The sequence below is a fragment of the Lampetra planeri genome, chromosome 47, assembly GCF_965212315.1.
Source record: "Lampetra planeri chromosome 47, kcLamPlan1.2.h2, whole genome shotgun sequence".
In the NCBI taxonomy this organism is placed as follows: Eukaryota; Metazoa; Chordata; class Hyperoartia; order Petromyzontiformes; family Petromyzontidae; genus Lampetra; species Lampetra planeri.
In genome coordinates, this window is record NC_136153.1 from 8361256 (window position 1) to 8387307 (window position 26052).

Here is a 26052-nt window from a genome sequence, read left to right on the forward strand (position 1 = left end):
CTGTATACATTATTTATATAATGTGACAATGGTGTGGAAGAATAATCGGCACGTTCGTTTTCATTCGTAATCCACGTCAAGTTCACATACAAGAACCCCCGTCGTGCACACAACGCATTTGCACTGCCACTCTTTCCAGACGAGAAAGTCCGACCCAACTGTTCTTGAGGCTTCCAAAGACTCCGAGACCCACAGAGACCCATAGTGACCCATAGCCTGTATAGATACCCGTAGACTCGAATACATACTCAAAAACTCAAATAGATACCGATAGACACAGAGTGATCCAGAGCCTCACATAGGCAGCCAAACAATCTCCGACGAGAACTCTCGTACATTTTATCCGAAGTAATTTCAACTTTGTTATTGAGTCGTGTGTCATTTAAGGGACTGAGCCCAGATAACATCGGACAAATTGGTTATTGACCAGGATCGTTAAACTCGATATTGAAATGCTTCATGATACATGCGGACTGGAAATCGTTACAGAATCCATGCGTAAGCATAATTTTTATTCTAGTTGCGTTTAATGTGCTGTACATAGAATGCTTATTTTTCTTTTTAGTACATAGGCACTTTAATTTAAAGTGTTTACAGTGTCACAATTTAACGTACACACTCACAAACGTACAAACACATGTACGGCATAAAAAATACGTATCATCCAGAGGTGTGGACTCGAGTCATGTGACTTGGACTCGAGTCAGACTCGAGTCATGAATTTGATGACTTGCGACTCGACTTGGACTTGCATAACAATGACTTTGTCCCACCTCTGGTATCATCTTATACATATAACGTAACTACACGCACAATATTTCTGTATACAAATATTAATTGCATATAATACACACCTACATCGGTAGGTATATTACTAGAATATAAATACATATGAACACTTATACGGACTACAATAATTATATTACCGAATTAAATACACAATCTATATTGCTACGAGGGTTTTAAATAGGCAGTAAATTCACTCGATGTGTGTGTGTATCATTATACACACATATAGTGGGAGCGGTGGCGCAGTGGTTAGCGCAACTGTGTTATGAACTCGGTTGTCCGGGTTCGATTCCAGAACCAGTCCTGGGCCTCCCCTCGGTCGACTCAGCCTTAAAAATGCGGTGTGTAAACATCAGTATTGGTGAAACAAAGCGGCCACACTGGAGTCGTAAGAGTGCATAATAAGACATTCTGACTTACATGTACTGTACACTGTATAATCCTCTATAAAGACGTAGTATCATATACACGGCAAACATTCGAACTAAAAATCTATACATTCTAATTGCAAAATAATTGCCATTTCATTACTGCAAACATCATTCACTCGATGTAGCATCGGCATCATTATCACTGAAAATGTAAATTCGAAAGACGATCGATTTAAATGATTTGACCGAATGTCTGAAAAAAAATATGATGATGATGAGATGTTCTCTACTGACATAAAACATGTTGTGGATTTCACACCTGATGATGATTGCTTGTGTTGCAGTCGAAACGTCGTGATAATTTTTTTTTATTGTTTTATATTTGTATTATTTTATTATTTCCCTTCTACGTGACTTTACCGAAAGAACCAAGAATATATGTTGTATGTGTATATACATGAACGTGTGAGTTTACATGTCTGCGCGTGTGTGCGCCTACATATGTACTTGTGTCTGTGTGTGTGTTGGCCCGGCCTCGAATGAGTACCGGGTGCTCTGTGTAAACATCGCCACTGGGGAGACAAAGGCGGTTGGGCGTTGTGCTGGCCGCCTACCCACCCCCTCGTGTGCCGTGTCGGCCTTCACGCGTGCTGCCCCGCTTACAGCATATGCCCCAACAGTCTATGTTCAGGCTACTGGGGGGGATCTTTACTTTCATGTCTATATTTATATTACACAGTCTACGGTAAGACAAAACGCAACGCATTCCTCAATAACATCGTGGTCTGAAAAGTAAAAACAAATATAGGCTACGTTTCGGGTAATTATCATGCTTCATACGGACGTAAGGTGCCATTACCCGAAACGTTGACAATTATATATTTTTGCTAAGATCACGGTGTTATTGACACGGAATGATTGTTATTGTTGTTGTTTGTGCTTGCGCACCTGCTGTCAACACAAAAGCAGCAGCATCATCATCGCCGGATGAGTCGGCGTCTCTATATAAAGGTACAACATGGTTCCGTACTCGAACCCGCGGGGAGTTTTTTTGGCAAGACATTAAAAACACACAAAGATCCCCCGTATAGCCTGTAACAGACTGTTGGGGCAAGTGCTGTTCGCGAGCACCTTTTGAAGGCCGAAACGGCACACGAGGGGGTGGGTGCCCACCACCACGCCCGGCCGCCTTTGTCTCCCAGTGGCGATGTTCACACACCGCACCAAGTACTCATTTGAGGCCGAGTCGACCTCGGGGAGGCCCAGGACCGGTTCAGATAATCGTCACCTGTGTCGGCCGTGAGCGGGAATCGAACTCGGGTCGCCGGGTTCGTAGCGCAGCGCGCTAACCGCTCCACCACCGCTCCCCACAAGACGTATATTCACACACTCACACGCAGTGCACGATAGCGACCTCGCAGCCTCAATGTAGCAACCACGAGCAAAGCGCTACGCTTTGTAAATGTTCCGCAATTATTGCTCTGGCTCGCTCGCTCGCTCCCTTCGTCTCGATCGGCGTGCGCGTGACTGCAGTGTAATATCAGGATTCCACCTCCCCTTGTAAGCGCAGTGCCAACGAATGGTCTGGCACTCATCATCACCGTCAATGTTCTCCCCCCGCCGACAACGGGCGATAGCTAACACTACGATGCACATTTTAGATTTAAAGAAAATACAAAAACAAATCCACAACGATACAAAGAATCCCACCCCCCCCCCCCCGGGTCGCCTTGAACAGACTATTGGGGGCAAGTGCTGTTAAGGTTTGGCGCGTAGCTAACACCGGTGACGATTATATCTGAACCAGTAGTGGGCCTCTCCCCTAGGTCCACTCAGCCTCGAATGACTACCTGGTGCGATGTGTAAACATCGCCACTAGGGAGACAATGGCGGCCGGGTATTGTGTTTGACACCGAACCCGCTCGCGTGCCGTGCCGGCCTGATAGGTTCTACTCGTGCACAGCACTTGCCCCAACAGTCTGTTTAGCGGCTAGACAGGGAAGCTTGTCTTTGTGTGTTTGTTTGGTGTACCTAGCCTGGCACAAGCGCTGGCGAGGTCATCGCGTGACTGAGCGAATGGCAACTGTTGTTGTTGTTGTTGCTGTGAATAAGTATTCATGAACATTGCCTCTGTGTACTGTATGTGTAAAAATTACTGCGCCGTGCAGCAATATCATTCTAATACGCCAACCGCTTTCCCGAACAAGTCCAACAATATTAATGTTAAATGTTTGGACTAACAGTTAGTAGAGAAATAAAATTGCATTATTATTTGCCGACGAATGCAACAATAATAACGTACTTTAATTACGTTTCTAAAACACCATTGGCAAACTCCACTGCTGGATGAGTGCCTCCCCAATGCCGTGTCGATCATGGGAGTTGTATGACCATACTTCACCACGCTGGACCGGTTGGTGCTACAGGACCAGTTGAGGTTATCACTCGCCATTGACGTTTGCCGTGGCCGGGATTTGAACTCAGGTTGCCAAGTTGATTCATAGTGCAGTGCGCTAACCACTGCGCCACCGCTCCACCCCCTATACGTATGCTCTACTTGAGACCTGAGTTCGATTCCTATCCGCGCTTACATCACTGATGCGTGATATCTGAAGCGGTCCAGAGACATTCCATTAAGAGGACTAGTCCTTGAAGCGAGTCCCCGCTGTTGTGTGTGTGTCACACATCAGCACTGGGGAGACAAAGGCGGCCTTCTGTGGTACTAACCACACCACCCCCCTCGTCTGCCGTTCCGCCCTTAATAGGTGCTCGCCAACAGCAGGCGTCCCAACAGTTTGTGAAACGATACGCGGAGTCTCTGCCTTTGTCGGAGTGGATATGTCCGACACGAATTTAAGCTTATTAAAAATATATATTCAAATTAAATACGTATAAAGTTACACTTCAGGACATCGTTAATGTACTCCAGTGACGTTAAAGTCACCTTACATAGATTACCCATAGACTCACATAGAGACCCAAAGACTCGCATAGAGACCCATAGACTCACAAAGAGACCCATAAACTCGCATAGAGACCCATAGACTCACATATAGACCATAGACTCACATAGAGACCCATAGATTCGCATAGAGACCCATAGACTCACACAGCGACCCATGATCCCTATGTGAGTATGGGTGACGTCAACATCACATCACGAACATCAGGTGATGGCGAGTTGCGGGTCGACTCGTTGATAATTGGAACACAGAGGCAGTGTGTGGTGGTGAAGATGGTGATGATGCTGTTGCTGCACCAGTGATGAGCTCTCTGTGAAAGTATGTGGGTCTTTGAGTCTATGGCGCTTCATGTGAGTCTCTTGGTCTTTACGTGAGTCACTCGGTCTTCGTGTTAGTCTATGGGATTGTAAGTCTGTAGGTCCCTCTGTGAGTGAATCTAGGGGGTAGAGCTGGTGCATCTACTGGTCATCTCAGTGAGCCGACCCATGGCACCTGCTGGGTCTGTCCCGAGACTTCCTGTCAGAGAGCCTTCGACACTTCACGTGGCCTCAAAGTGCACCTAGCCTGGCACCGTCACCGTCACTTAGTGGCGAATGGCGGAAATTGGTGAGACTCTGGGTCTCGAGCACTGTAGATGACCCTGTCAGCGCATTCCAGTTTTTTCAATGGATATCTATGCGAGTCTCTTGATCGCTACGCGAGTCCATGGGTCTCTGCGTGAGTATGTGGATCTCTATGTAAGTCTATGGGTTTTTTTTGTGAGATGAGTCTAAGACTTTTAGAAGTTACGGTTCAAAGGGTTGCGTGATTGGGCCGCGAAGCCAATGCTGTAATTGTCAACTCTGGAACGTCTCAGTTTTGATTTGATGTTCTGGAGACGCCATGTGACTCGTTCCAAATTAGTCTCATCGCGGAGTCCCTTGAGTTCCCACGTGGTTCACCAACATCAACTTGAATTACATTTTCTTTTAATTAGCCAGCGGGGTGAGGGAGGGGGGGATGTCATTGTCGTTTTGAAAAAGTGGGACTTGGATACGTGATGATGATTATGATGATAACAACAGTGATGATAATGATTTTATGATCGTGACGGTGATAATGATCAGAGTGAAACACATTAGACGGTGGTGCTGTGATGGCAGTTTTGCACAATCACAATTTAAGATCATCCCCTAAACACACTCGCCAGTAATTGATCACTGTGTGTGTAGCCTTAAAACAAACAAATATAATAGGTGACGTTTCGGGCAATGGCCCTTCATAGCACATAGACAGGCCAGAGAGGTAGAGTTAATTGGGGTGAGAGAATGCGCTCATGAACAGCAGTGGTTCTTGGTGATGATGCTAAAGATGTGTGGTGGTTAAAGTGATGGGTGACGTGTGACAGTGACGATAATCACAACGGTGATGACGTCGATGATGATGATGATCGTGGTGGTGGAGATGATGATTATAGTGCGGTGTGATCATTACAATAACGATCGTGATAATTCTAATATATTATTATGGTGATGTTAATGAATGGCGGTGGTTCTGGGGTTGATGGTAATGATGATGACGATCAATATTTGAATTCTCAAGACTTAGAAAGCAAAAAAAATCCCACCTCTCGCCCGTCTATATTCTGCACTCGAACTGCAGGCAACGCAGCAAAAATATATAACATATATAATTAAAGAAACACGCACACATGTTTTCCCAGTCTCTTATAAAGTAATAAATACAAATATTGTAACGATGGCATAGTTATGAGGACGGTAATCATACTTAATGGTAATGCCGTACAATTCTGCTTGCAGTTCCACGTGAAGTCAATAAAAATGCAAAGGAGCCCCTGATTACAATTAAATGGCCATCGATTTGAGTTGAATTAAATACCTAATGTGGTGGTGGCAGCGGTGGTGGTGGAGGAGGAGGGAGTAGCAGGAAGATAATATATTTGTATCCTGGATAATTAGTGGATCATTAGGAGGGGGAGGCTGCCATGGAGACAAGGGTTTTTTTTGGTTGGCTTGTGCGTGTTGTGGTGTGCAGTGTGTGTAGGGGGGGTTCTTGAAGAGCGGTGGTGTAGCGGTTAGCGCGCTGCGCTACGAACCCGCCCACCCGAATTCGATTCCCGCTCACGGCCAACACCAGTGACGATTATCTGAACCGGTCCTGGGTCTCCCCTAGGTCGACTCAGACTCATACGAGTACCTGATGGCGGTGTGTAAACATCGCCACTGGGGATACAAAGGCGTTCGGGCGTGGTGCTGGCCACCCCACCCCCTCGTGTACCGTTCAGGCCCTCATTAGTGCTCGCGAACAGCGCTTGCCCCAACAGTCTGCTCAGGCTATACGGGGGACCTTTGTCTTTGTATCTCTCTCGATGGAAGCCACGATACCATACACACCCGTAGGACTTCCCTCTTGCCTTAATGGGTGCTCGCTAACAGCAATTGCTCCCAGCAAAGACCCCATACGTGCGTATGGCTGGTGGGGGGAGTGGTGTTTGTATTCTATTTGTGTGCACGCATTGTAACAGTCTCTCTCCATCGCTCTCTCTCTCTCCTCTCTATGCATGCATGCAATATCCGTGTGTATATGTATGTGTGTCAAATACCCCCCCCCCCCTCTAATATTACACGTGTAGAGCACTCGCCTCCACGTGGCGCAGAATGCTGATGTGATGATTACCCCGATGCTCTCCTACCCGCCCTACCCCCTCGTCTCTCTCTCCTCCCTACTCACCCCGGGCCCGCGTTGAGACGGCGGGGCGGGCGGGCGGGGGGGAGACGCCGAGTCGCACCCGCGCATGTTCACGCCTTGGCCACAGGCGGTCACCCCCAGCTCTCATTTAAATGCAATGAGCAAAACGCGCGGCGTACCTGTGTCTTCCTTGATGAACGCGCGCGTCTGTGTGTGTGTGTGGCAGGGTGCGCGTCTGTGTGTGTCTGTGTGTGTGTGGCAGGGTGCGCGTCTGTGTGTGTCTGTGTGTGTGTGGCAGGGTACGCGTCTGTGTGTGTCTGTGTGTGTGTGGCAGCGTGCGCGTCTGTGTGTGTCTCTGTGTGTGTGGCAGGGTGCGCGTCTGTGTGTGTCTGTGTGTGTGTGGTGGGGAGCGGTGGTGTAGCGGTTAGCGCACTGCGCTATGAACCTGGCGACCCGTGTTCGATTCCCGCTCACGGCCAGCACTGGTGACGATTATATTATCTGAACGGGTTCTGGGCCTCCCCTGGGTCGACTCGGCCTCAAATAGAGTGTGCGGTGTGTAAACATCGCCACTGGGGAGACAAAGGCGGCCTGGCGTGGCCCTGGCCACTGCATTCCCTTGTGTGCCTTGCCGGCCTTCATAGGTGTTCGCTAACAGCACTTGCCCCTACAGTCTGCTAAGGCTATACTGTACTTGGGTTCTTTGTCTTGAGTATGGGGAGCGGTGGTGCAGTGATTGGCGCACCACGCTACGAATTTAGCCACCCGAGTTCGATTCCCGCTCACGGTCAACACCAGGTGACGATTATCTAAACCGGTCCTGGGCCTCCCCTAGGTCGACTCAACCTGAACTGAGTACCTGGTACGGTGTGTAGAGCTCAGCATTGCTGGCCACCCGTGCCGACATTCATAGGCGCTTGCCCAATCAGTCTGTTAAGGCTATACGGGGGACCTTTGTCTTTTTATATCGTGCACGTGAATTTGTGCACGAATGCAATGGTATGCAGAGGGCAGTGCCGACCAATCCAGTGTTGCACTGCACTTTTATGACGACCAGCAACGGTCAGGCGTGGGGAGGCCCTCATCCAGCAGTGGATTGACACGTGCTGTGTACGGGTGCTGAGTTGTCCATCACGTATTTATTTATTTAAATAAAGGCCACGGTGTTTCGGACACCACGTGTTGACCTAAACTTGCATTGGCAGCGATGCCATGAAGGGTCCATTGTCCGAAACGTCGCTCCCCCCCACACAAACGGTGTGATTGGGTTTTGTTGTTGTTGGTGGTGTCACGTGCGTGTGTGGGTTGTGTCAAGAGGAGCGACGCTCAGAACAACGAGCGGAGCGCCGGGTGGCTAAAGCGCAGCAAGTTCGCACAGTAGGGGCCGCAGGTGGTGGTGCATCGGCCACTCATCTCGGTCAGTCGACCCATGGCACTTGCTGGGTCTGCCCCCGACCTCCTGCCGGCGGGCGTTCGGCACTGCCACGTGGCCTTAACGTGCACCTAGCATGGCACAAGCGCCGCGGTGACGTCACCGCCACTGAGTGGCGAACGGCGGTTGTCGTCGTCGTCGTCGAGGGAGAAGTCCACAGTGGCGCGCATCCCCTAAGATTTATTGTTTAGCGGCCGATGCTTGCAAAGTGCCTGACCACACCGCTTAATGACTTTTCCTCGCCAGTAATCTCTGCATCAGTATGCGGGCTCATGTGCCCCCACTCGCCCATCCTGTCCCCTTCGTTGCGTGTCTCCTCCTCCTCCTGCTGCCTCACCCATCGCTCCCCCCACCCGCTCCACACCCACCCACCCCATTACGTAACCATCAAGTGCCGCCCGCGGCTTCTTTGGGCGCAACGGGGAACTTCGCTCCGCGCGGTTCGAGCTCCGCTGAGCGGGCAGGGTTTGAAAGAAAGAAAGAACGCTCTTGGAAGTTGGTTCAATGCCCACCGCCACTTGTCCCCACACCTCAACTCCCCTGCCACCCTACACCCACCCCACCTCCACCCCCACCCCCCCACACCTCTACACCCCTACCACCCTATACCCAGACCCCTCCACCCCCACACCTCTACAACCCTGCCACCCTACACCCACCCCCCACACCTCCACACCCCTGCCACCCTACACCCAGACCCCCCCCCACACCTCCACACCCCTGCCACCCTATACTCAGACCCCTCCACCCCCACACCTCCACACCCCTGCCACCCTATACTCAGACCCTTCCACCCCCGCACCTCCACACCCCTGCCACCCTATACTCAGACCCCTCCACCCCTACACCTCCACACCCCTGCCACCCTACACCCAGACCCCTCTACCCCCACACCTCCACACCCCTGCCACCCTATACCCAGACCCCTCCACCCCCACACCTCTCCACCCCTGCCACCCTATACCCAGACCCCTCCACCCCCCCCCCCACACCTCTCCACCCCTGCCACCCTATACCCAGACCCCTCCACCCCCACACCTCTCCACCCCTGCCACCCTATACTCAGACCCCTCCACCCCCACACCTCCACACCCCTGCCACCCTATACTCAGACCCCTCCACCCCCACACCTCCACACCCCTGCCACCCTATACCCAGACCCCTCTACCCCCACACCTCCACACCCCTGCCACCCTATACCCAGACCCCTCTACCCCCCACCCACTCCTGCCTCTGTCCACTTCCGCAGGCAGCGGGACTGATTTTGGGCACGTCGTGTGCAGGGTGGGCTCAAGTGTGGGGGGGGGGGGGGGGGTCACCCACCTACCGAGATGTTCTACTGAACGTGGACGAAGAGGCACCTGGATTTGTATCGAGCGAGGGATCTCTGGGCTTTCCGCCAGCAGTGGATTGAGCCGGCAATTGCAAGGGCTGCGCATAATGCTGCCCCTCTTCCCACCCAATTCACCATTCACAAACCCGCACTGACCAGCGTGGTGAAGTATGGTCAAACAATCCCCCCCCCCATATGATCAGGGGTATGGGGTGGCCTACAAATATATCATCTCCGGAAAGTAAGACAACGCACACCAAACATATGGCCCCGTGTCAATAAAGTTACACAAATCTGGTCAACAACGATGGTGACGTCACCACGGCGCTTGTGCCAGGCTACGTGCACTTTGAGGCTTTCGACACAAGTGCGGCCGGGCGTGGTGCTGGCCACCCACCGCCTCACGTGCCATGCCGGCCTTCATAGGGGCTGCTACTCGATAACAGCACTTGCCCCAACAGTCTGTTACAGGCTATACGGAGGATCTTTGTCTTGTCTTGTCTTTGTAATCGTGTACGAGGCCGCGTGTAGGTGCATGTGTGGAGATCGGTAGCATAGTTGTTAGCTCACTGCACTACGAACCCGGTGACCCAAGTTCTATACCCGGTCACAGCCAACATCAATGTCGGGTATAATCTGAATTGGCCCAGGGCCTCCCCTAGATCGTCTCGGCCTTCGATGAGTACCTCGTGTGGTGTGTGGACATCAGGATTTGGAAGACACCAGCTTCCAGGTCGTGGTTTGCGAGCCATAAACCACTCCTCTGTGCGCTGTGCCGACCAGCGTAGCGTGCCCGCTCCCAGCGCTCGAAGCAACTCAATCAGACAGCGTGGGCTGACACGAGGTGACCACGCGGCTCAGAGACCAGAGCGCAAGGCTTGCACCACTGCGGGCCCTTGGGTTCGAATCCAGGAAGCCACCTGAGATTTTAAACCGAGGTCTAAAGCGCAGTGAGTTGTGAATATGTTTGTTGTGCTTAATGTGGCCGAATGGCAGCTCTTGAGAGTGAAACCATTGCTCTCGTATTGCGTGGCGCGTGTGGAAGGCGTTGGCCACCCCTCTACCCTACAACGCATATGGACCTAAGGTGTGACCTGAAGAAGTGACGTCTCAGATTTGGTTCTGTGATGTCCACTTGCGTGCGCCGTCTCTCTCGCGTGTAGCCATATTTTATTATCCCCCCACCCCCCACCACTCCCAATTTCTTATTTATTTTGGGGCAATAATAAATGAAGGCTACATGGGGGATCTTTGTCTTTGTGTGTCCGTGTGTGTGTGGGGATCGGTAGTGTAGCAGGTTAGTGCTCTGCGCTACGAACCCGGCCACCCGAGTTCGATTCCCGCTCACGGCCAACACCAATGACGATTATCTGAACCAGTCCTGAGTACCTGGTGCGGTGTGTAGTAAACATCGTCACGAGGGAGACAAAGGCGGCCGGGCGTGTTGTTGGCCACCCGCCCCCTCGTGTGCCGTGCCGGCCTTCATAGGTGCTGCTCGCTAACAGCTCTTGCCCCGACAGTCTGTTGAAGCTACACGGGGGATCTTTACCGTTGTCTTTGTTTTTGTGTGTGTGTGCGCTGTCAGGTCTGGGTGAGGCGTGGGGTCACACTGCCCGGAGCAGTGCCCTTGACAATGTGGGCCGGGAGCTGGGTTCACATCTGCTGCAGGTCAACGCACGCACGCGCGCACACGTGCACACACACGCACAGTGAAACCAAGCAAACAAAAGCATTGAGACGTGGCCAAGAACGCACTCACGTTACAATTTACCGGCGTAAATGTGAAGTAGATACTAACCAATTACCAAAGTGTAATAACAGGGGGTGTGTCGGTTCGCCGCGTGAGTAAAACGTTGTGTCGTAAAACCCTCCACCTGATGCAGAGGAGGGGTTTGTAGCTGCACCACCACCACGACAACAACAACAACAACCACAACCGCCGCTCGCCATTTAAGTGGCGGTGACGCCGCCGCCACGGCGCTTGTGCCAGGCTAGGTGCGCACGCGAGTTTCGCTCACGTCGCGTAAACAGACGCTGGCGCGGGTCGCAAATGCTCTCGGTGCGTCTCGTCGGTGGACAGACGCTGGACGGATTCATATTCGTGGTGGCTCCGGACGGCAAGATCATGTACATCTCGGAGACGGCATCGGTCCACCTGGGCCTCTCTCAGGTAAGATGCTCCGCGTCGTCCATTCGCCGTCGCCCACAACGCCGGGGGGAGCCGGACGGCTCGCGTCCCCAATAAAACACTCGGGCGTCGACGCGTTGCCTCGCCCGGCTTGTCCGCGTCCCTCCCGTGCCTCGGTCCCGGTACCTGCGGTGCGTGTTCACGCGATTACGTCTCTCTCTCTCTGTGTCTCTCTGCCCCTCTGTCTGTCTGCCTGTCAGTCCATCTGATGGTCTGTGTCTACCTGCTAATCTGCCTGTCAGTGTGCTCGCTTGTGTGCCTGTCTGTCTATCCATCTCCCTGCCTGTCCATCTATACACAGGCCTCTATATCTGTCTCTATATCCACCTGTCTCTCTGTCTGTACATCAACCTGTCTGTCTGTTTGTCTATCCACCTGCCTGTCTGTCTAAATATTAACCTGTCTGTCCGACTCTCTGTTAATCCCTCCGTCTCTCTGCCCGCTTGTCGAACCTGTGTGTTCATCTCTCTCCGTGTCTCTGTCTCTCTCTCTGCGTCACGTCGGTGACATCCAGGTGTGCGGTGCCAGTGACCCAGCGGGTGAATGTGGTGGGCATGGGGCTCTGGGGTGGAGGGGGGGGGTCTGGGGGGTCCTCTCCCAGGGAGGGGGGGGGGCTCTGTCCCCCCGCCGCCGCCGCCTCTGACCGTGCCACCCGCCCGCCCCGCTCTGTGTGTGTAGGTAGAATTGACAGGGAACAGTATTTTTGAGTACATCCACCCGGCCGATCACGACGAGATGACGGCCGTGCTGACCTTCCACCAGCCCTTCCACTCCAACTTCGTGCAAGGTGAGAGGGCGGCGGTGGGACGAAGCTGCCCCCCCCCCCCCCCGCGTAGCCTCGACAGACCGATGGGGGCAAGTGCCACCAAGGCCGGCGCGGCGCACCCAGCCGGCGTGGTCACGTGCCGCTCCCCCGACCGCTTTCTTCACCCCGGTGCTGATGTCTTAGACACCGCGCCAGGAGCGCCGTTTGAGGCCGAATGGAGCTAGCGGATGCCCCGAGACCGCTTCAGATGTCCGGGTGGCCGGGGTTGGTGGCGCTGTGCGGTGCGCTGGAGACTCCCCCCTGGTTCCATGTCCCGGGTGTGGCAGTCGAAACGGGGTCGCTCGTGGCGCGCGTCGGATCGCGCGCCGTGTGGTGAAGTGTGGGTACTGTCGCCTTCTTCAAGACGTCTTGCTGGCAGGGAAGAGAAGGCCAAGTACCCAAGAGCGGGTATCTCCAGAGCTCCCTCCAGTGGAAGGCTCTTCCGACAGCGGTGGCGTGAGCGGGCAATAGCAGGGCTGCGCCTTTGCCCATTTTGCGGAAGACGTTAGCAGTTGTTTATCATTCTAAGGACGATATTGTATTTGGATGATGATGATGATGATGCGATTTGATTTAACGTGAATTTTTTTTTTCAGATGATAATACCAAGTGAATGAGGGTGTTCATTAATGACTTACATTAAGTACTTCCACAATTGATGTTGTGACGCAAATTTGTATTGGATGTGAACTCACGTGATGATGGCATCAAATCAATGATTATTATGGTACGTTGATCTTCATCGTCAGCCACGATCGATCCACTGCTAGACGAACACATTATTCAGGCCGTCTCGAGACGGAGAGGCGGAGGGGGGGGGGGCATAGGCGGGCAGTTGCAGGGGCTGCCCCTTTACCAGCTGCTCACACGCCCCTCTCCGCTCCCTCCCCACCCACCACCCTCTCCGTCCTCCTCCAGCGGAGCTGGAGATCGAGCGATCGTTTTTCCTGCGCATGAAGTGCGTCCTGGCCAAGCGGAACGCGGGGCTCACGTGCGGAGGATACAAGGTGAACAAACCCCCCGGGGTGCCGCTGTCGTGAGCGGTCACTAGCGACACTCCTCCCGCACGTGGTCGGGCAGAGCCACTTGGTTTACCCGGCTCCTGGTTACGTAACCGCACGCTGCATCTTTCTTTCGCGCCGTACGTGGCTGGCCATGCTCATCGGAGGCACGGGGTGGAAGGACGAGCGACTAAAAATACGACAGCACCTCGGGTCTCCTCCGTAGGGGAGAGGCACTCGATGGCACGGCTTACAGTTATGGTGACGGTCGCCAAACAACAACAAAAAACTGCTTTATTTTCTCAGGGTAGTAATAATTATGATAATGGTAATTTGAATAATTGTAATAAATATTAAATAATACTTACCTAAAATCTCAAGGCACATTAACGCCCTCTGAGCTGTTAGTTCTCTAGCTCTCGTTCGGAAGCGACTTGGCCACATGGGATGATAATTCATCATCGCAGCGGTCGATATCATCGTCGTCATCACCGCACGTGGGAATTTATAGTAGCGGCAAGATCATCTGAGCGCGCGTTCATTCTCGATGTGGAGGAGGAGGGGGGGGGGGTGCGCAAAACCACGTGAGGATCACTAATCATCGTCGTCGTGGTTGATATCATCATTGCCACGCGTACGGAAATGGTGAGGTCGCAGCCAGAGCATCTGAGCGCGCATTGGTTCTCAATGTGGAGGGGGAGGAGGGAAAACCCGGAGAAAGATCCGCGCTGGGACCACCACGGGGAGAGAGAGCGAACACACGCGGACTCCAGATCTACAACAGCAGCAGCATCGCCAGGGTCCGGGATCGAACCCACCACGTCCAGCGCAATTCCTCCAAGCAATGAACTAAAACTATTGTGTATTTTTACAGATGAGGCCCACTGAACTATACAGCTCTCTTTCAGAAGCGACCTGGCCACAAATGACACCTCACCTTAGCGGCTCATCATCATCATCACGTGGGAAATTGTAGCGGCCTCCACCTTCGTTTCCCCTCCCCTCTCCCGCCCCTCACACCCCACGTGCTATGAGAAGAAGAAGAGCCATGACCTAGACACATTGACCGATTACTCGTCAAACTTTTCCTTGCCAGGCCACGGCACTTTTGCGAAATATTTTTGGTTTCTAACAATTACAAATCGTAACAATGCGGCCCTGGGAAAAAAGAAACCCCCCGGAACGCCATCAGCATGGACTCCGAACCTCGTGCCCTGCTTTCTGCCGTATCGGCTGCTCGCCACGGCAGCCCCGGCACGCTCAACGCTCATCCCCCCCCCCCCCCCCCCCCGTGACCGGCAGGTGATCCACTGCAGCGGCTACCTGAAGGTGCGTCCGTGTGCCCTCGACGTCTCTCCGTTCGAGGCGTGCTACCAGAACGTCGGCCTGGTGGCCGTGGGCCACTCGCTGCCCCCCAGCGCCATCACCGAGATCAAGCTGCACACCAACATGTTCATGTTCCGCGCCTCGCTCGACATGAAGCTCATCTTCCTCGACTCGCGGTGAGCGCTCGACTCGCGAGCGGTGTGAGTGGTGAGCGAGCGGTGAGAGCGGTAAGAGCGCCGCGTTCGTATGGTTTTGGGTTTCTCATGGGTTCATTTGGCGATGATGATGATGCTGCTGCTACTGGAACTTGCTGACCCTACTGGACATGTGTGAAAAAGAGCTTCATAGCTCATCGGATTTCTCCATTGTTAAGAAGTTGCGCGGATCGCTGTCCAGGAACGCGCCGCTGCCAGCAGCGTGCGGTGCTGCTGCAGCTGTCAAAGATTTTGGATCTTTTAAAGTCGATGAACATGTTTAATGTCACACATATTGCATGCATGTGTTGTGTGTACATACGTGCCGTGTGTGTGTGTGGGGAGCGGTAGTGTAGTGGTTAACACCCTGTGCTACGAACCAGACAACCCGAGTTAGATTCCTGCTCATTGCCAACACGAGTGACGATTATCGGAATCGGTTCAGGGCCTCCCCTAGGTCGACTCGGCCTCAAATGAGTGCCTGGTGCAGTGTGTAAACATCGGTACTATGGAGACGAAGGCGGCTGGGCGTGGTGCTGGCCACCCACCCCCTCGCTGACAGTATGTTAAGGCTACATGGGGTATCTTTGTCTTTTTTTTACGTGCATCTGTGTGCACTTTAGCTTCGAGTGTGATCCTTGCTTACTCTCAACATTTCCAAGATCGCATACCTGGCACCTGCCTGAGGATGCGGAATCTGTCAGTGAAACGTCAAACCTAGCTGTTAAAATCTCTGTACCACCACCAGCACCACCACCAGTACCAGCAGCACCACCACCACCAGCAGCACCATCAGCAGCACCACCATCACTCCACATGTCCATTTATCTGCGTGTCTATCTAATTGTCTGCCTGTTTTTTTTTCTCCATTCATTTAGTTCTCGATCTGCCTCTGTGTTTCCTTGTCCACCTGTGCGCCTCTTTGACCGCCTGTGCGTGCCTCTCTGTCCGCCTGTGCGCGCCTCACCTCTGTCCGCCTGTGCGTGCATCTCTGTCCGCCTGTGCGTGCCTCTCTCTGCCCGTCTGTGCTCGTTCCCGCACGGGCCATTAGCGAGTCCGCGCGGTTTCACCAAGATGTGACGCATCAGCCGAACATCTTGGTGGAGGGGGGGGGAGAATGTTACCGCCACTAAACAGGGCAGCGAATTGACGCTCGCCAACGGGAGAGAAAAACAAACGAGAGGCGGGCGGAATTAAAACATCTGGCACCGCCAGATCAACAAGATGACGTAAACACGGTGGTGTCGCGAGGAAGCTACGGCGACCAAAATGTTTCTGGGAATGAGAAAACGCTTCCTTGTGGGTTCCCCCCCCCCTCTCAACAACCTCCCCCCCCATTACGCTCGCCAACGACGGGGCTCGGAGCGCCGATGCGTCTCTCTCCGTCCGTCTGTACCAGGGGCTGGGGAGGAGGAGGATGTTTGCACGTCCAGGTTGTAGACTTCTCTCGCACCGTGTGTAGTCAACCGCGCCAAGCGGAGGCGCGGGGCAAGGGCAACAAACTAAGCTGTGCTACAAAGCGGTTCTCAAGAAACGAGTTTTCAACCTTGGGGATTTAAAAGTGCGAACATCTCCAGTGGCTTCCCAATATCGGAAGGAAGAGCGTTCCAGACGGCCGCAGAACGGCATCTGAAAGCGCGCGATGCGGTGAGAATGTCCGGAGTTCGCGTGATTTTGTAGCGCCACATTCAGCGCTACGCTGCGCTACGAACCCGGCGACCCGAGTTCGATTCCCGCTCACGGCCTCCAACTCCAGCGACGATGATCCGAACCGGTCCTGGGCCTCGACTTGGTCAACTCCAAATGAGTATCTGGTACGCCACAAGGAAGACAAAGGCGGTCGGGCGTGGTGCTGGCCAACCCACCCCCTCGTGTGCCGTGCCAGCCTTCATAGGTGCTGCTACTCGCGAACAGCACTCGCCCCAACAGTCTGTTACAGGCGACACGGCGGGGTCATTCAAAAACAATTCGCCTATCCAGACTCGTGCGGTGGTGGTGGTGGTTACGCGACTGGGTGAAGGTGATTGTGCGCAAGTGCTGCTGGGTCGTGACATGTTCTATTCTACTCGTACATGCATGGTGCCAGCAGCAGCAGCAAGATGTTCAGGAGCCCGATGCCAATGTTGAGACCTACTGCTTATACTGCTGCTGGTCACGATGAGAGGGCTTCAGCAGGGAGAGAGTTCGTGTCGTGTCGCTGTTCCTCCACCTCCTCCGTTGAAGGAGCGCAGACGACCACAGCGGTGTTCACTGTACAACCCGTAGCGTGGGGTGCATGGCCACAGTCGCACTGCTACTGTGGCCTGTCTTTAAAGTATCTCTATGGGTATCTCTATGCATCTCTATGGGTATCTATGCATCTGAGTGTCCATGGGTCTCTATGTATCTCTATGGGTCTCTATGGGTCTCTATGCGTCTCTATGGGTCTCAATGGGTCTCTATGGGTGTCCATGTATCTCTGTGGGTCTCCATGTATCTCTATGGGTCTCTATGCATCTCCATGTGTCTCTGGGTTTACTGCACGGTCCATAGCGTGGGGTGCTGGCCACATTCCCACTGCTACTGTGGCCTGTCTTTAAAGTATCTCAATGGGTATTTCTATGAGTGTCAATGGGTCTCTATGTATCTCTATGAGCCTCTACGTATCTCTGAGCCAGGAGAGTCGGGTCTAGAAGTGGTTAGTGCGTCAACCGGTGCATCTGCATCTCAGGAGTTACGCTCGGCCCACCGTGCGTGCGGTCTACATGGCAAGGTGTGTCGCTCAAACGGCGGCCTTGTTCGTCACAAGCGAACTCGGAGCAATCAAACGCAACGACCACGTGAGACTACGAACGATGCCTGCCTGCCGATGCAAGGAGATGTCCATTTTCCTTAGGGACGGACTTGCATCATGATGTATCTCGTGTGGGTCTCTATGTACGTCTATGGGTCTCTATCTATCTATATGGACCACTATGGGTCTCTATGCATCTCCTATGGGTGTCTGTGTATCTCTATGGGTCTCTATGCATCTCCTATGGGTGTCTATGTACGTATATGGGTCTCTATGTACCTCGATGGGTCTCTATGGGTCTCTATGGGTCTCCATTTATATCTATGGGTCTCTATGGGTCTCCATGTATCTCTATGAGTCTCTATATCTCTATGGGTATCTATGTATCTCTATGGGTCTCTATGTATCTCTATGGGTCTCCATGTGTCTCGATGGGTCTCAATGGGTTAGCTTGCACGGTCCATAGTTTAAACAATAAATAAATACCCCACGTCCACGTACCCCCCCCCCCCCACAGCCGTGTGTGTGTGGCGCGGTGGGGGCGTGACAGGCGGGGCGTGTTGATGTGCGTGCGTGCTGCGCGTGGCTACACGTGGCTCGCCGAACGTTGACGTCTTAACGAGGGTCAGCCGCTCGGTGTTGCACAAACCCTTCCCGTCGGGTTCGAGTGGCCGGGCAAAAACCGCCCTGCCACTCGAACCTCTCAAAGCGCCCCCTCTGTGCTGTGGCGCGAGCAGCGCAACCGGCAACGTGAACGTACGCGCGTGTGTGTTGAACTTTTTTCGCACCGTACGTAGCGCAACCGTGCTAATCGGTGTGGGGGGGTGGGGTGATGTCAGCCAGCCTCTCGAACGTTGTACGATTCATCATCGCTCGCGTGGCCGCCCACGCCCCGGTTAATTGCCGGGACGTGACTTCGTGAATCGAGGCGGTGGAAATTAGGCCGGCAGCGACGTTTGGTAAACTTCTAAAATTCTAGTAGCCCACGATTTATAGTTAAAATTGCACGCTTTGGGTCGTTTTTTTGTTGTTGCTACGCCAATTATAGACCTCTTCCGAAACGTCGGGCGAGCGTGGAAGAGGAGGCCCATTGTGCCCCGGGGAAGGGAACCTCGTCCAGCTCCGTCGAGTGGAGGAGGTGCTTCTGCCGGCAGTGGCGTGGGCGAGCCATTGCAGGCGGCGGTGCCGGATGATGATCATGCAGGGCCTCTGTGGCATTTGTTATAAAGGGGCCCTACATAAAAACAACACGCACATATTAAAATACTTACTTTTAAGTTGCACAGTAAAGTAATTGCACTTGTTTTTAGTTGCTATACAGCCAGATAATACGACAAATCGCTAACCTTAAACACCCGGTCGTTCGTAAAAGTTGAAGGCGGTATAGTACTATAGTAATAGAGCAAGTGCAGAATCACTATACCGGAATTGATAGCTTGAAAGCATTTAGCGCAGGGCCCTTGAAAGTTGTTGGGCTCGTAGCTACATGTGCAGCTACTTGTGTAGCTACTACATGTGTAGCTGCTACTTGTGCAGCTACATGTGCAGCAGCTACTACATGTGCAGCTACTTGTGCTACTGGGATAATCCGGCACTGCTTGCAGGGGCTGCGCCCTCACCCGTCGTGTGAAAGACCTCCGATTATCGCGGTTGGTGCGAAAGAATTCCAACATGCGTACATTCAAAGACACGAGAAGTTGTCATTCCAGAGACGATGGTGTATTTGAGCAATGATGCGATTTGATTTCTGATGAACGCTAATTTAGATGATGATGGAAAGTGAATGATGTTGTTCATGATTGGTTATGAATTACTGTTGATGATGAATACAACTGTCATGATACATTTAATAGATCAAATTGTAATATGAGGATATATCCGGCTCACTGACGTATCACAAGTTGTCATGGTGATTGGCTCTGCCGGTGCTGGTTTACAGCCAATGGGGGGAAGCCTGGGGGCATGGCCCTGACGTGATGGAAAGGTGACAGCTATAAAGATTGGTTCTGCTGGCTTTGGCCTCAGCCAATGGGGAGATGAGTCAGGGGCGTGGTCCCGCGAGCTGACGAGGGAGCCTGGAAGATTCGATGCAGGCTAACGAGGATTGGCGGAAACGTACCACGTGATCCGGGTATTAAATAGGGGTGGAGACGAACGACAGGTGGTCAGAACGGGAACGAACAGAGGAGGGGGGCCACGCGGGAGCGGGGCTCCGAGTTGCCACGTGGCAGTGCGTCTCTCTCTGTCTATCTGTCCCTCTCACGCTGCCTATCAGCATCGTGAAGTATCTGTAACATAAGTTGAATAAAAACGGATTCCAGAAGTCGTCTCAACGAGCTTTATTACAAAATGATGGCGAATTTATCCATCGGCCATGATCAATCCATTGCTGGGTGGTGGCCTCCCCACACCATCGCTATACCTGGAGACCCTGCGATGGTTGTCATCTACGATTACGAATTTAATCACTGCAACTGTTGATAATAATGGTGGCAACTGGGATCATTTCATTTAATGACATTTTTTAATTAAGGCGATATTGGTGGTGGTGGTGAGATCTCTCTGACATTACGGATGACAAGCGACGCATGATAATTATTGACGATGCCCTTGCTGCTGCTGCTGCTGCTGCTGCTGATAATTGTGACGCTGATGATGATGCCGATGATAACAATGATGATAACGTTGATAACGATGATGATAACGATGTTGGCAAGCGATTCGTGCACACACGGCGATGACTTTGGTGACGCTGGTGCTGTTGATGACAATGAGATGATTATTGATGATGGTGAGTTTATTCACGACTATAATGATGCGATTATTATGAATCATTATTGCTGATGCTGTTGATGCCCATTGACGACGATGGTGAGAACGATGATGATAATACTTTTACCAAGGATGATGACGACGATGCTTCCGATGATGATAAGATTCCTATTATCAGTAGTGATGTTCATAATGTTGTCACTGTCGACGATGACGTCACTGCCGTTGATGACGTCACTGACGATGCCGCTGTGTTGCCAGGGTGTCGGCGCTCACGGGCTACGAGCCGCAGGACCTCATCGAGAAGACGCTGTACCACCACGTGCACGGCTGTGACGTGTTCCACCTGCGCTACGCCCACCACCTGCGTGAGCTCCGCACGGGGACAGCTGCCACTGGGGGTGCCCCTAGGCTAGACCGCACGGCAGCAATCATCGCCCCCCCTACGTGTAGCCTACAAGATTGTGTCCCTGGCGGGCGAGGCTGTGACGCGTCCGTGGCGAGAGAGGCTGTGACGTGGGTGGAGATGGTGGACGATGATCGTGACGCCGCGTGCGTGTGCGTTGCCCGTCCGCGTGCTGCTCAGTGCTGGTGAAGGGCCAGGTGACCACCAAGTACTACCGCTTCTTGGCCAAGCGGGGCGGCTGGGTGTGGATGCAGAGCTGCGCCACCATCGTGCACAACAGCCGCTCGTCACGGCCGCACTGCATCGTCAGCGTCAACTACGTCCTCACGTGAGCTCCTCGCGCGGCGTCGTCATTGTTGTCATTGTCATATTCATCGTCGTCATTGTCGTCATTCACGTCATTTTCATCGTCGTCATTGTCGTCTTCATCATCGTCACTGTCGCAGTCATTGTCATCATCGTCGTCATTGTCATATTCATCGTCGTCATTGTCGTCAGTCATCATCATCGTCGCCATCATCATCGTCGTCATCATCATTGTCGGTGTAAAGCAACATTTGGGTTGAGATTCGAGACGACATTTGGGACGTGTTTGTTCGCACCGTGCGTAGCCAACCGTGCTAATCGGAGGTGCGCGGGACGTGCGTGTGCGTGTGCGTGCGTGTGTGTGCGAACAGGGACGTGGAGTACAAGGACCTGCAGCTCTCCCTGGAGCAGATGCACGCTCGCAAAGTGGCGAGCGAGCTGGCCAGCACCGACGCGCAGCAGCAGCAGCACCAGCAGCCCGAGGGCCGGCGGCCGGCCAAGGGGCGCGCCGCCAAGCACCGGGGCAAGCCACGCGCGTCGCCCTACCCACAGGTGGGGGCGTAGCACCTCCTCCTGCTTCTCGCGTGACTAGCTACCCATGTGACTCAGCCACCCACTCGGACGTGTGACTCGCCTACCCATGTGACTCAGCCACCCACTCGGACGCATCACTCAGCAACCCACTCAAATGCTTGACTCGGAAACCCGTGCGACTCAGCCATCCACTTAAGAATCGTGACTCAGCTACCCATCCAGGAGCGTCTTTCAGCCACCCACGGGTGCATCACTCTGCGTGGCTATACGGGCGGGAGCTTAATCTGTGTGTGTGTGTCTCTCTCTCTGCGCGTGTAGACGCACCACACGACCTTCTACTCCGAGAGGGGCGACTCGGACCGCGAGAGCCAGTGGGAGGAGCAGTCGTGCGCCGAGTCCCCTCCGCCCCTCGGCACGCCGTTCCGGGACGCAGCCTACGGCAGCACGCAGCACACCTACACGCTGTCCCACCCGTACGCCAACGCCTGCACCGCACACCACCACGGCCAGTGTCCCACTCGCTAGCCACGCGCCACCTGTGCCAGGATAGCCGGCGACAATGATTGCCGTGCTATGGATAACGCTGTCCTGCGGATAACGACGACGACGATGATAGCTGTGGTCGTCATCGCTGTGATCATCATCATAATTTTGTTCATCGTCACTGTCATCATCCCCATGTTCGTCATTGTGATCATAGTTGTAATTAAGTCACCATCATCATTATCATCATCATCATCATCATCCGAATGATCGCCGTCGTCATAATTTTCAAAATCATCCCCGCGCGCGTGCGTGTGTGTGTCTCCACAGCGACACCGCCACCACCACCATCTCCTCGTTGTCCTACGAGGACCCGCACCCGGCCTTCGCCTCGCCGGAGCCGGCGCTGGGCTCCTACCCACAGTACGACGCCAGCCCCCTGCGGGGGCCGCTGGGCCAGCAGGGCCGCTACCACTGCCCCTCCTCCTCCTCCTCGTCCTCCTCCTCGGCGGCGGCGGCCGCGGCAGCCGGCGCCGCCGCCGCGACCGCCGCAGCCGCCGTGCTCAGCGCGGTCGTGCCAGCGGCCCCCTCCGGCGTGACGGCCGACGTGGAGTCGGAGTGCCGGTGGCAGGCGGTCCGCTCCGGGTTTTACGCGCTGCGCGCTGGCGGGGACACGAGGCATTCGTACGGCGGCGGCGGCGGTGGCGGGGTCATCGCCCCTCCCCCACACGCCATGCCCTTCCACGCAGCGCACGGTAAGCACGAGAGAGCATTGCCGTCGTCATCATCATCGTCACCATCAATGTCACAATCATCATCACAATCATCATCACCATCAATGTCACAATCATCGTCACCATCAATGTCACAATCATCATCACCATCATCGTCACCATCATCGTCACCATCATCGTCACCATCATCATCACAATCATTGTCACCATCAATGTCACAATCATCATCACCATTATCGTCACAATCATAATCACCATCATTGTCACAATCATCGTCACCATCATCATCACAATCATTGTCACAATCAATGTCACCATCATCATCACAATCATCATCACCATCAGTCACAATCATCGTCACAATCATCATCATCACCATCGTCGCCATCATCATCATTGTCGTGATTGTCACCACCATCACGATCGTCAATGACCCTCATCTTCTCCACTCGTACACGTATGTTTGATCCGAGTGCTCCGGTTTCCTCCCGCATGCAAACACTCATTAATTGGCCAAGAACAACTTAATATATAGAGCCTGGGTGTGCTCACCACGTGGCTGCTGCTGCTGCCTCGCCGCTCATCTGTGGTTCCTCCTCCTGGCGAGTCCAGCGCAGTACTCATTTAATAAACCCTGGAGGGATGATTGGATAAGTCAATCCCCCCCCCCTAACCAGGAGTTTAACTCAACAACCTTCCGATTGTGAGCCACTCGCTCTTACACAGAGCCACCGGGCCAGATTTTGATGCGCCTCCCCCCCCCCTAACGTAGTGCATCGGCTTCCTCCAGTCTCAGTGGAGATCTCGATTCCAACACAAGTCTCTTAACTCGTTGCGCAATCGTGCTGCTGGTTACAGGAAGCAACGGGTGGCGTGGGGTGGACCACACTGGGCTCGGCTTGGCGGACGATTACACGACCGAGGTGTATCATCATCAGCAGCAGCAGCATCAGCAGCAGCAGCAGCAGCAACCGAGTCGCATTGAATCTCTCATCCAAGCGACGCAACAGATGATTAAGGAGGAGGAGCAGAGGCGTCTGGCTCCGTCCAAGAAGACGTCTTCGTCTGTCGCCAAATTCCCGAGCCCCTCATCGACGTCGTCGCTGGAGGGATCTCACGGAGGAGGTGGCGGCGGTAACGGAAATACCTACGCCAGCTGTTCACCGCCCACGAACCATCATCATCATCAACAGCAGCAGCAGCAGCAGGCTCAAAGGCATCACCACCACCAGCAACAACAACAACAGCAGCAGAACCATCACCACCACCATCAGCAACAGCAGCAGCAGCACAGCTCCTCGCAAACCGTGCTGGACTACTCGCGAATCCAACCGTCGACCCACTCCCCTCCGCAGACGCTCGCCTACGGCAAGGCCGTGGCGGGCGGCGGCGGCGGCCTCTACGCCCGCGACTTCAAGCCGGCGGCGTACGAGGGGTCGGCGGGCGACGCCGACTGCCACGGCTCGCCGCCGGAGCTCCGCGCGCGGTTCCACCGCGGCGTGCCCGGCGACGCGGCCGCCCGGCACGACCGCGGCTCGCCGGCCGACGTCGCGGGGGAAGCGGAGCATTCCCCGTGCGCCTACTCGGGCTACGGCGCCGCCTCGAGGCACGCCTGCTACGGCGCCGCCGCCGGCGTCGTCGCGGGCGGCGCCCCCGGGACTCTCGCCGGCGGGGGCGGCGGTGCGGCGGACGGGAAGGCCGGCGGGTTCTCGCTGTCGGGGTACGGCGAGAGGACGGCCTTCGACGCCGCCGGGATTCATCACGGCCACCATGGACACCTGCAGCTGAACGGGACGTCGGTGATCATCATGAACGGGAGATAGTTTCCTGGACGGGATTCTTTTTTTTCGTCTCATCCCTCCGGGCCGGGTGAACCGCGGAGCGACTCGTGGTCTCGCCACCGCCGCCGCCGCTAGTTTTGTGGGACGTGACCTGGCCCGGAGATGCGTTTTGCACTTCGCCTGCAAGTTGGATAGCGCTGGCGGGCGGGCGGCAGCGGCGGCGGCCAGGTGGACAAAGCGCCGTTGAAATAAAGAGAGAGGTTAATATAATGGTTGGGGGAGAAGACGTTGATCAAACGATGTGGCTCGTGTAGAATAGCGGCGGCGTCCACGGACGGAGAGATTTTGATGCCAGTGGATCAAGAGGACTGTTCAGAGACTCCCTGAGTATAAATGTACAATTTAATGAGACCTGTATCATTATTATTATTATTGTTGATATTTACTTTTTATTATTTTATCAGAAAACGGAGTAGCTGCAATTGTTTTGGGTCACGTTGGGAGAAAAAAAAAACTAAAAGTGCGAGGGGGAAAAACGAAATTAACTCTGTCCATATTCAAAGCCACTTTGTTGCATGAGTTGATGGCATTTGATGTTCACTTTTGAAGGCCCAACATCCAAGAATTCTTGGGGAGAATATCACCGGTTATAAGGCGACAAGATGCCCCCCCCCCCCCTTTACTCTATAAAGTGCAAACTTCATCAATAAATCAATGCCTGAGGTTGTATTGTTGATGACTTATCCATGAATCAGTTTAATATTTCATGCGTGCACCTATTTCACACACCCGCACTTCCCATCGAGCACGGTGCGAAAGAAGTTCAACGCACGCGCTCACTCCACTGGGGACGATGCCACAGTGGCGGTGTAGCGGTGAGCACGCCGGTTCGATTCAACCTCCCGGCGCAGCAGCTGAAACGGTGGGAGCGACTTTCTTAACTTTCTTTAGCCCCCCCCACCCACCGCACCGCCTCTGTCCACCACACCAGCTCGTCACGGGTGGGTTCAACCGCAGTTAACTCGATGGGCAGGTCACGTGTGGTGGGGTCAAGCTGGGTAAGAACATCTCCTCCGAGACGTCCTGCCAGCGTAGGAGGGTTTCGGCCGATCGCCCTCTAGAGGGGCCCTCTGGAGCTTCCGCCAGGGGTGGGCGTGAGCTGGCAATTGCAGG

General features: G+C 53.8%; 1 protein-coding gene across 3 annotated transcripts in view; it reads left to right on the plus strand.

The window, feature by feature from the left end:
- LOC144733577 (uncharacterized) overlaps positions 1 to 25606 on the plus strand; it is a 68801-nt gene extending 43195 nt beyond the window's left edge. For 2 of the 3 annotated variants that reach the window (XM_078615592.1, XM_078615593.1), the window contains exons 2-12: positions 11162 to 11244; positions 11657 to 11746; positions 12443 to 12551; positions 13488 to 13576; positions 14873 to 15072; positions 20897 to 21003; positions 21222 to 21369; positions 21719 to 21899; positions 22200 to 22354; positions 22695 to 23119; positions 23957 to 25606. In XM_078615592.1, coding sequence (XP_078471718.1) covers positions 11162 to 11244; positions 11657 to 11746; positions 12443 to 12551; positions 13488 to 13576; positions 14873 to 15072; positions 20897 to 21003; positions 21222 to 21369; positions 21719 to 21899; positions 22200 to 22354; positions 22695 to 23119; positions 23957 to 24921 — 2552 coding nt within the window. In that variant the 3' untranslated portion in view covers positions 24922 to 25606. Of the gene's footprint in view, positions 1 to 11161; positions 11245 to 11656; positions 11747 to 12442; positions 12552 to 13487; positions 13577 to 14872; positions 15073 to 20896; positions 21004 to 21221; positions 21370 to 21718; positions 21900 to 22199; positions 22355 to 22694; positions 23120 to 23956 lie in introns of those variants that run through there. The other variant, XM_078615594.1, reaches the window with a different exon arrangement.
- Positions 25607 to 26052: the final 446 nt, after the last annotated feature.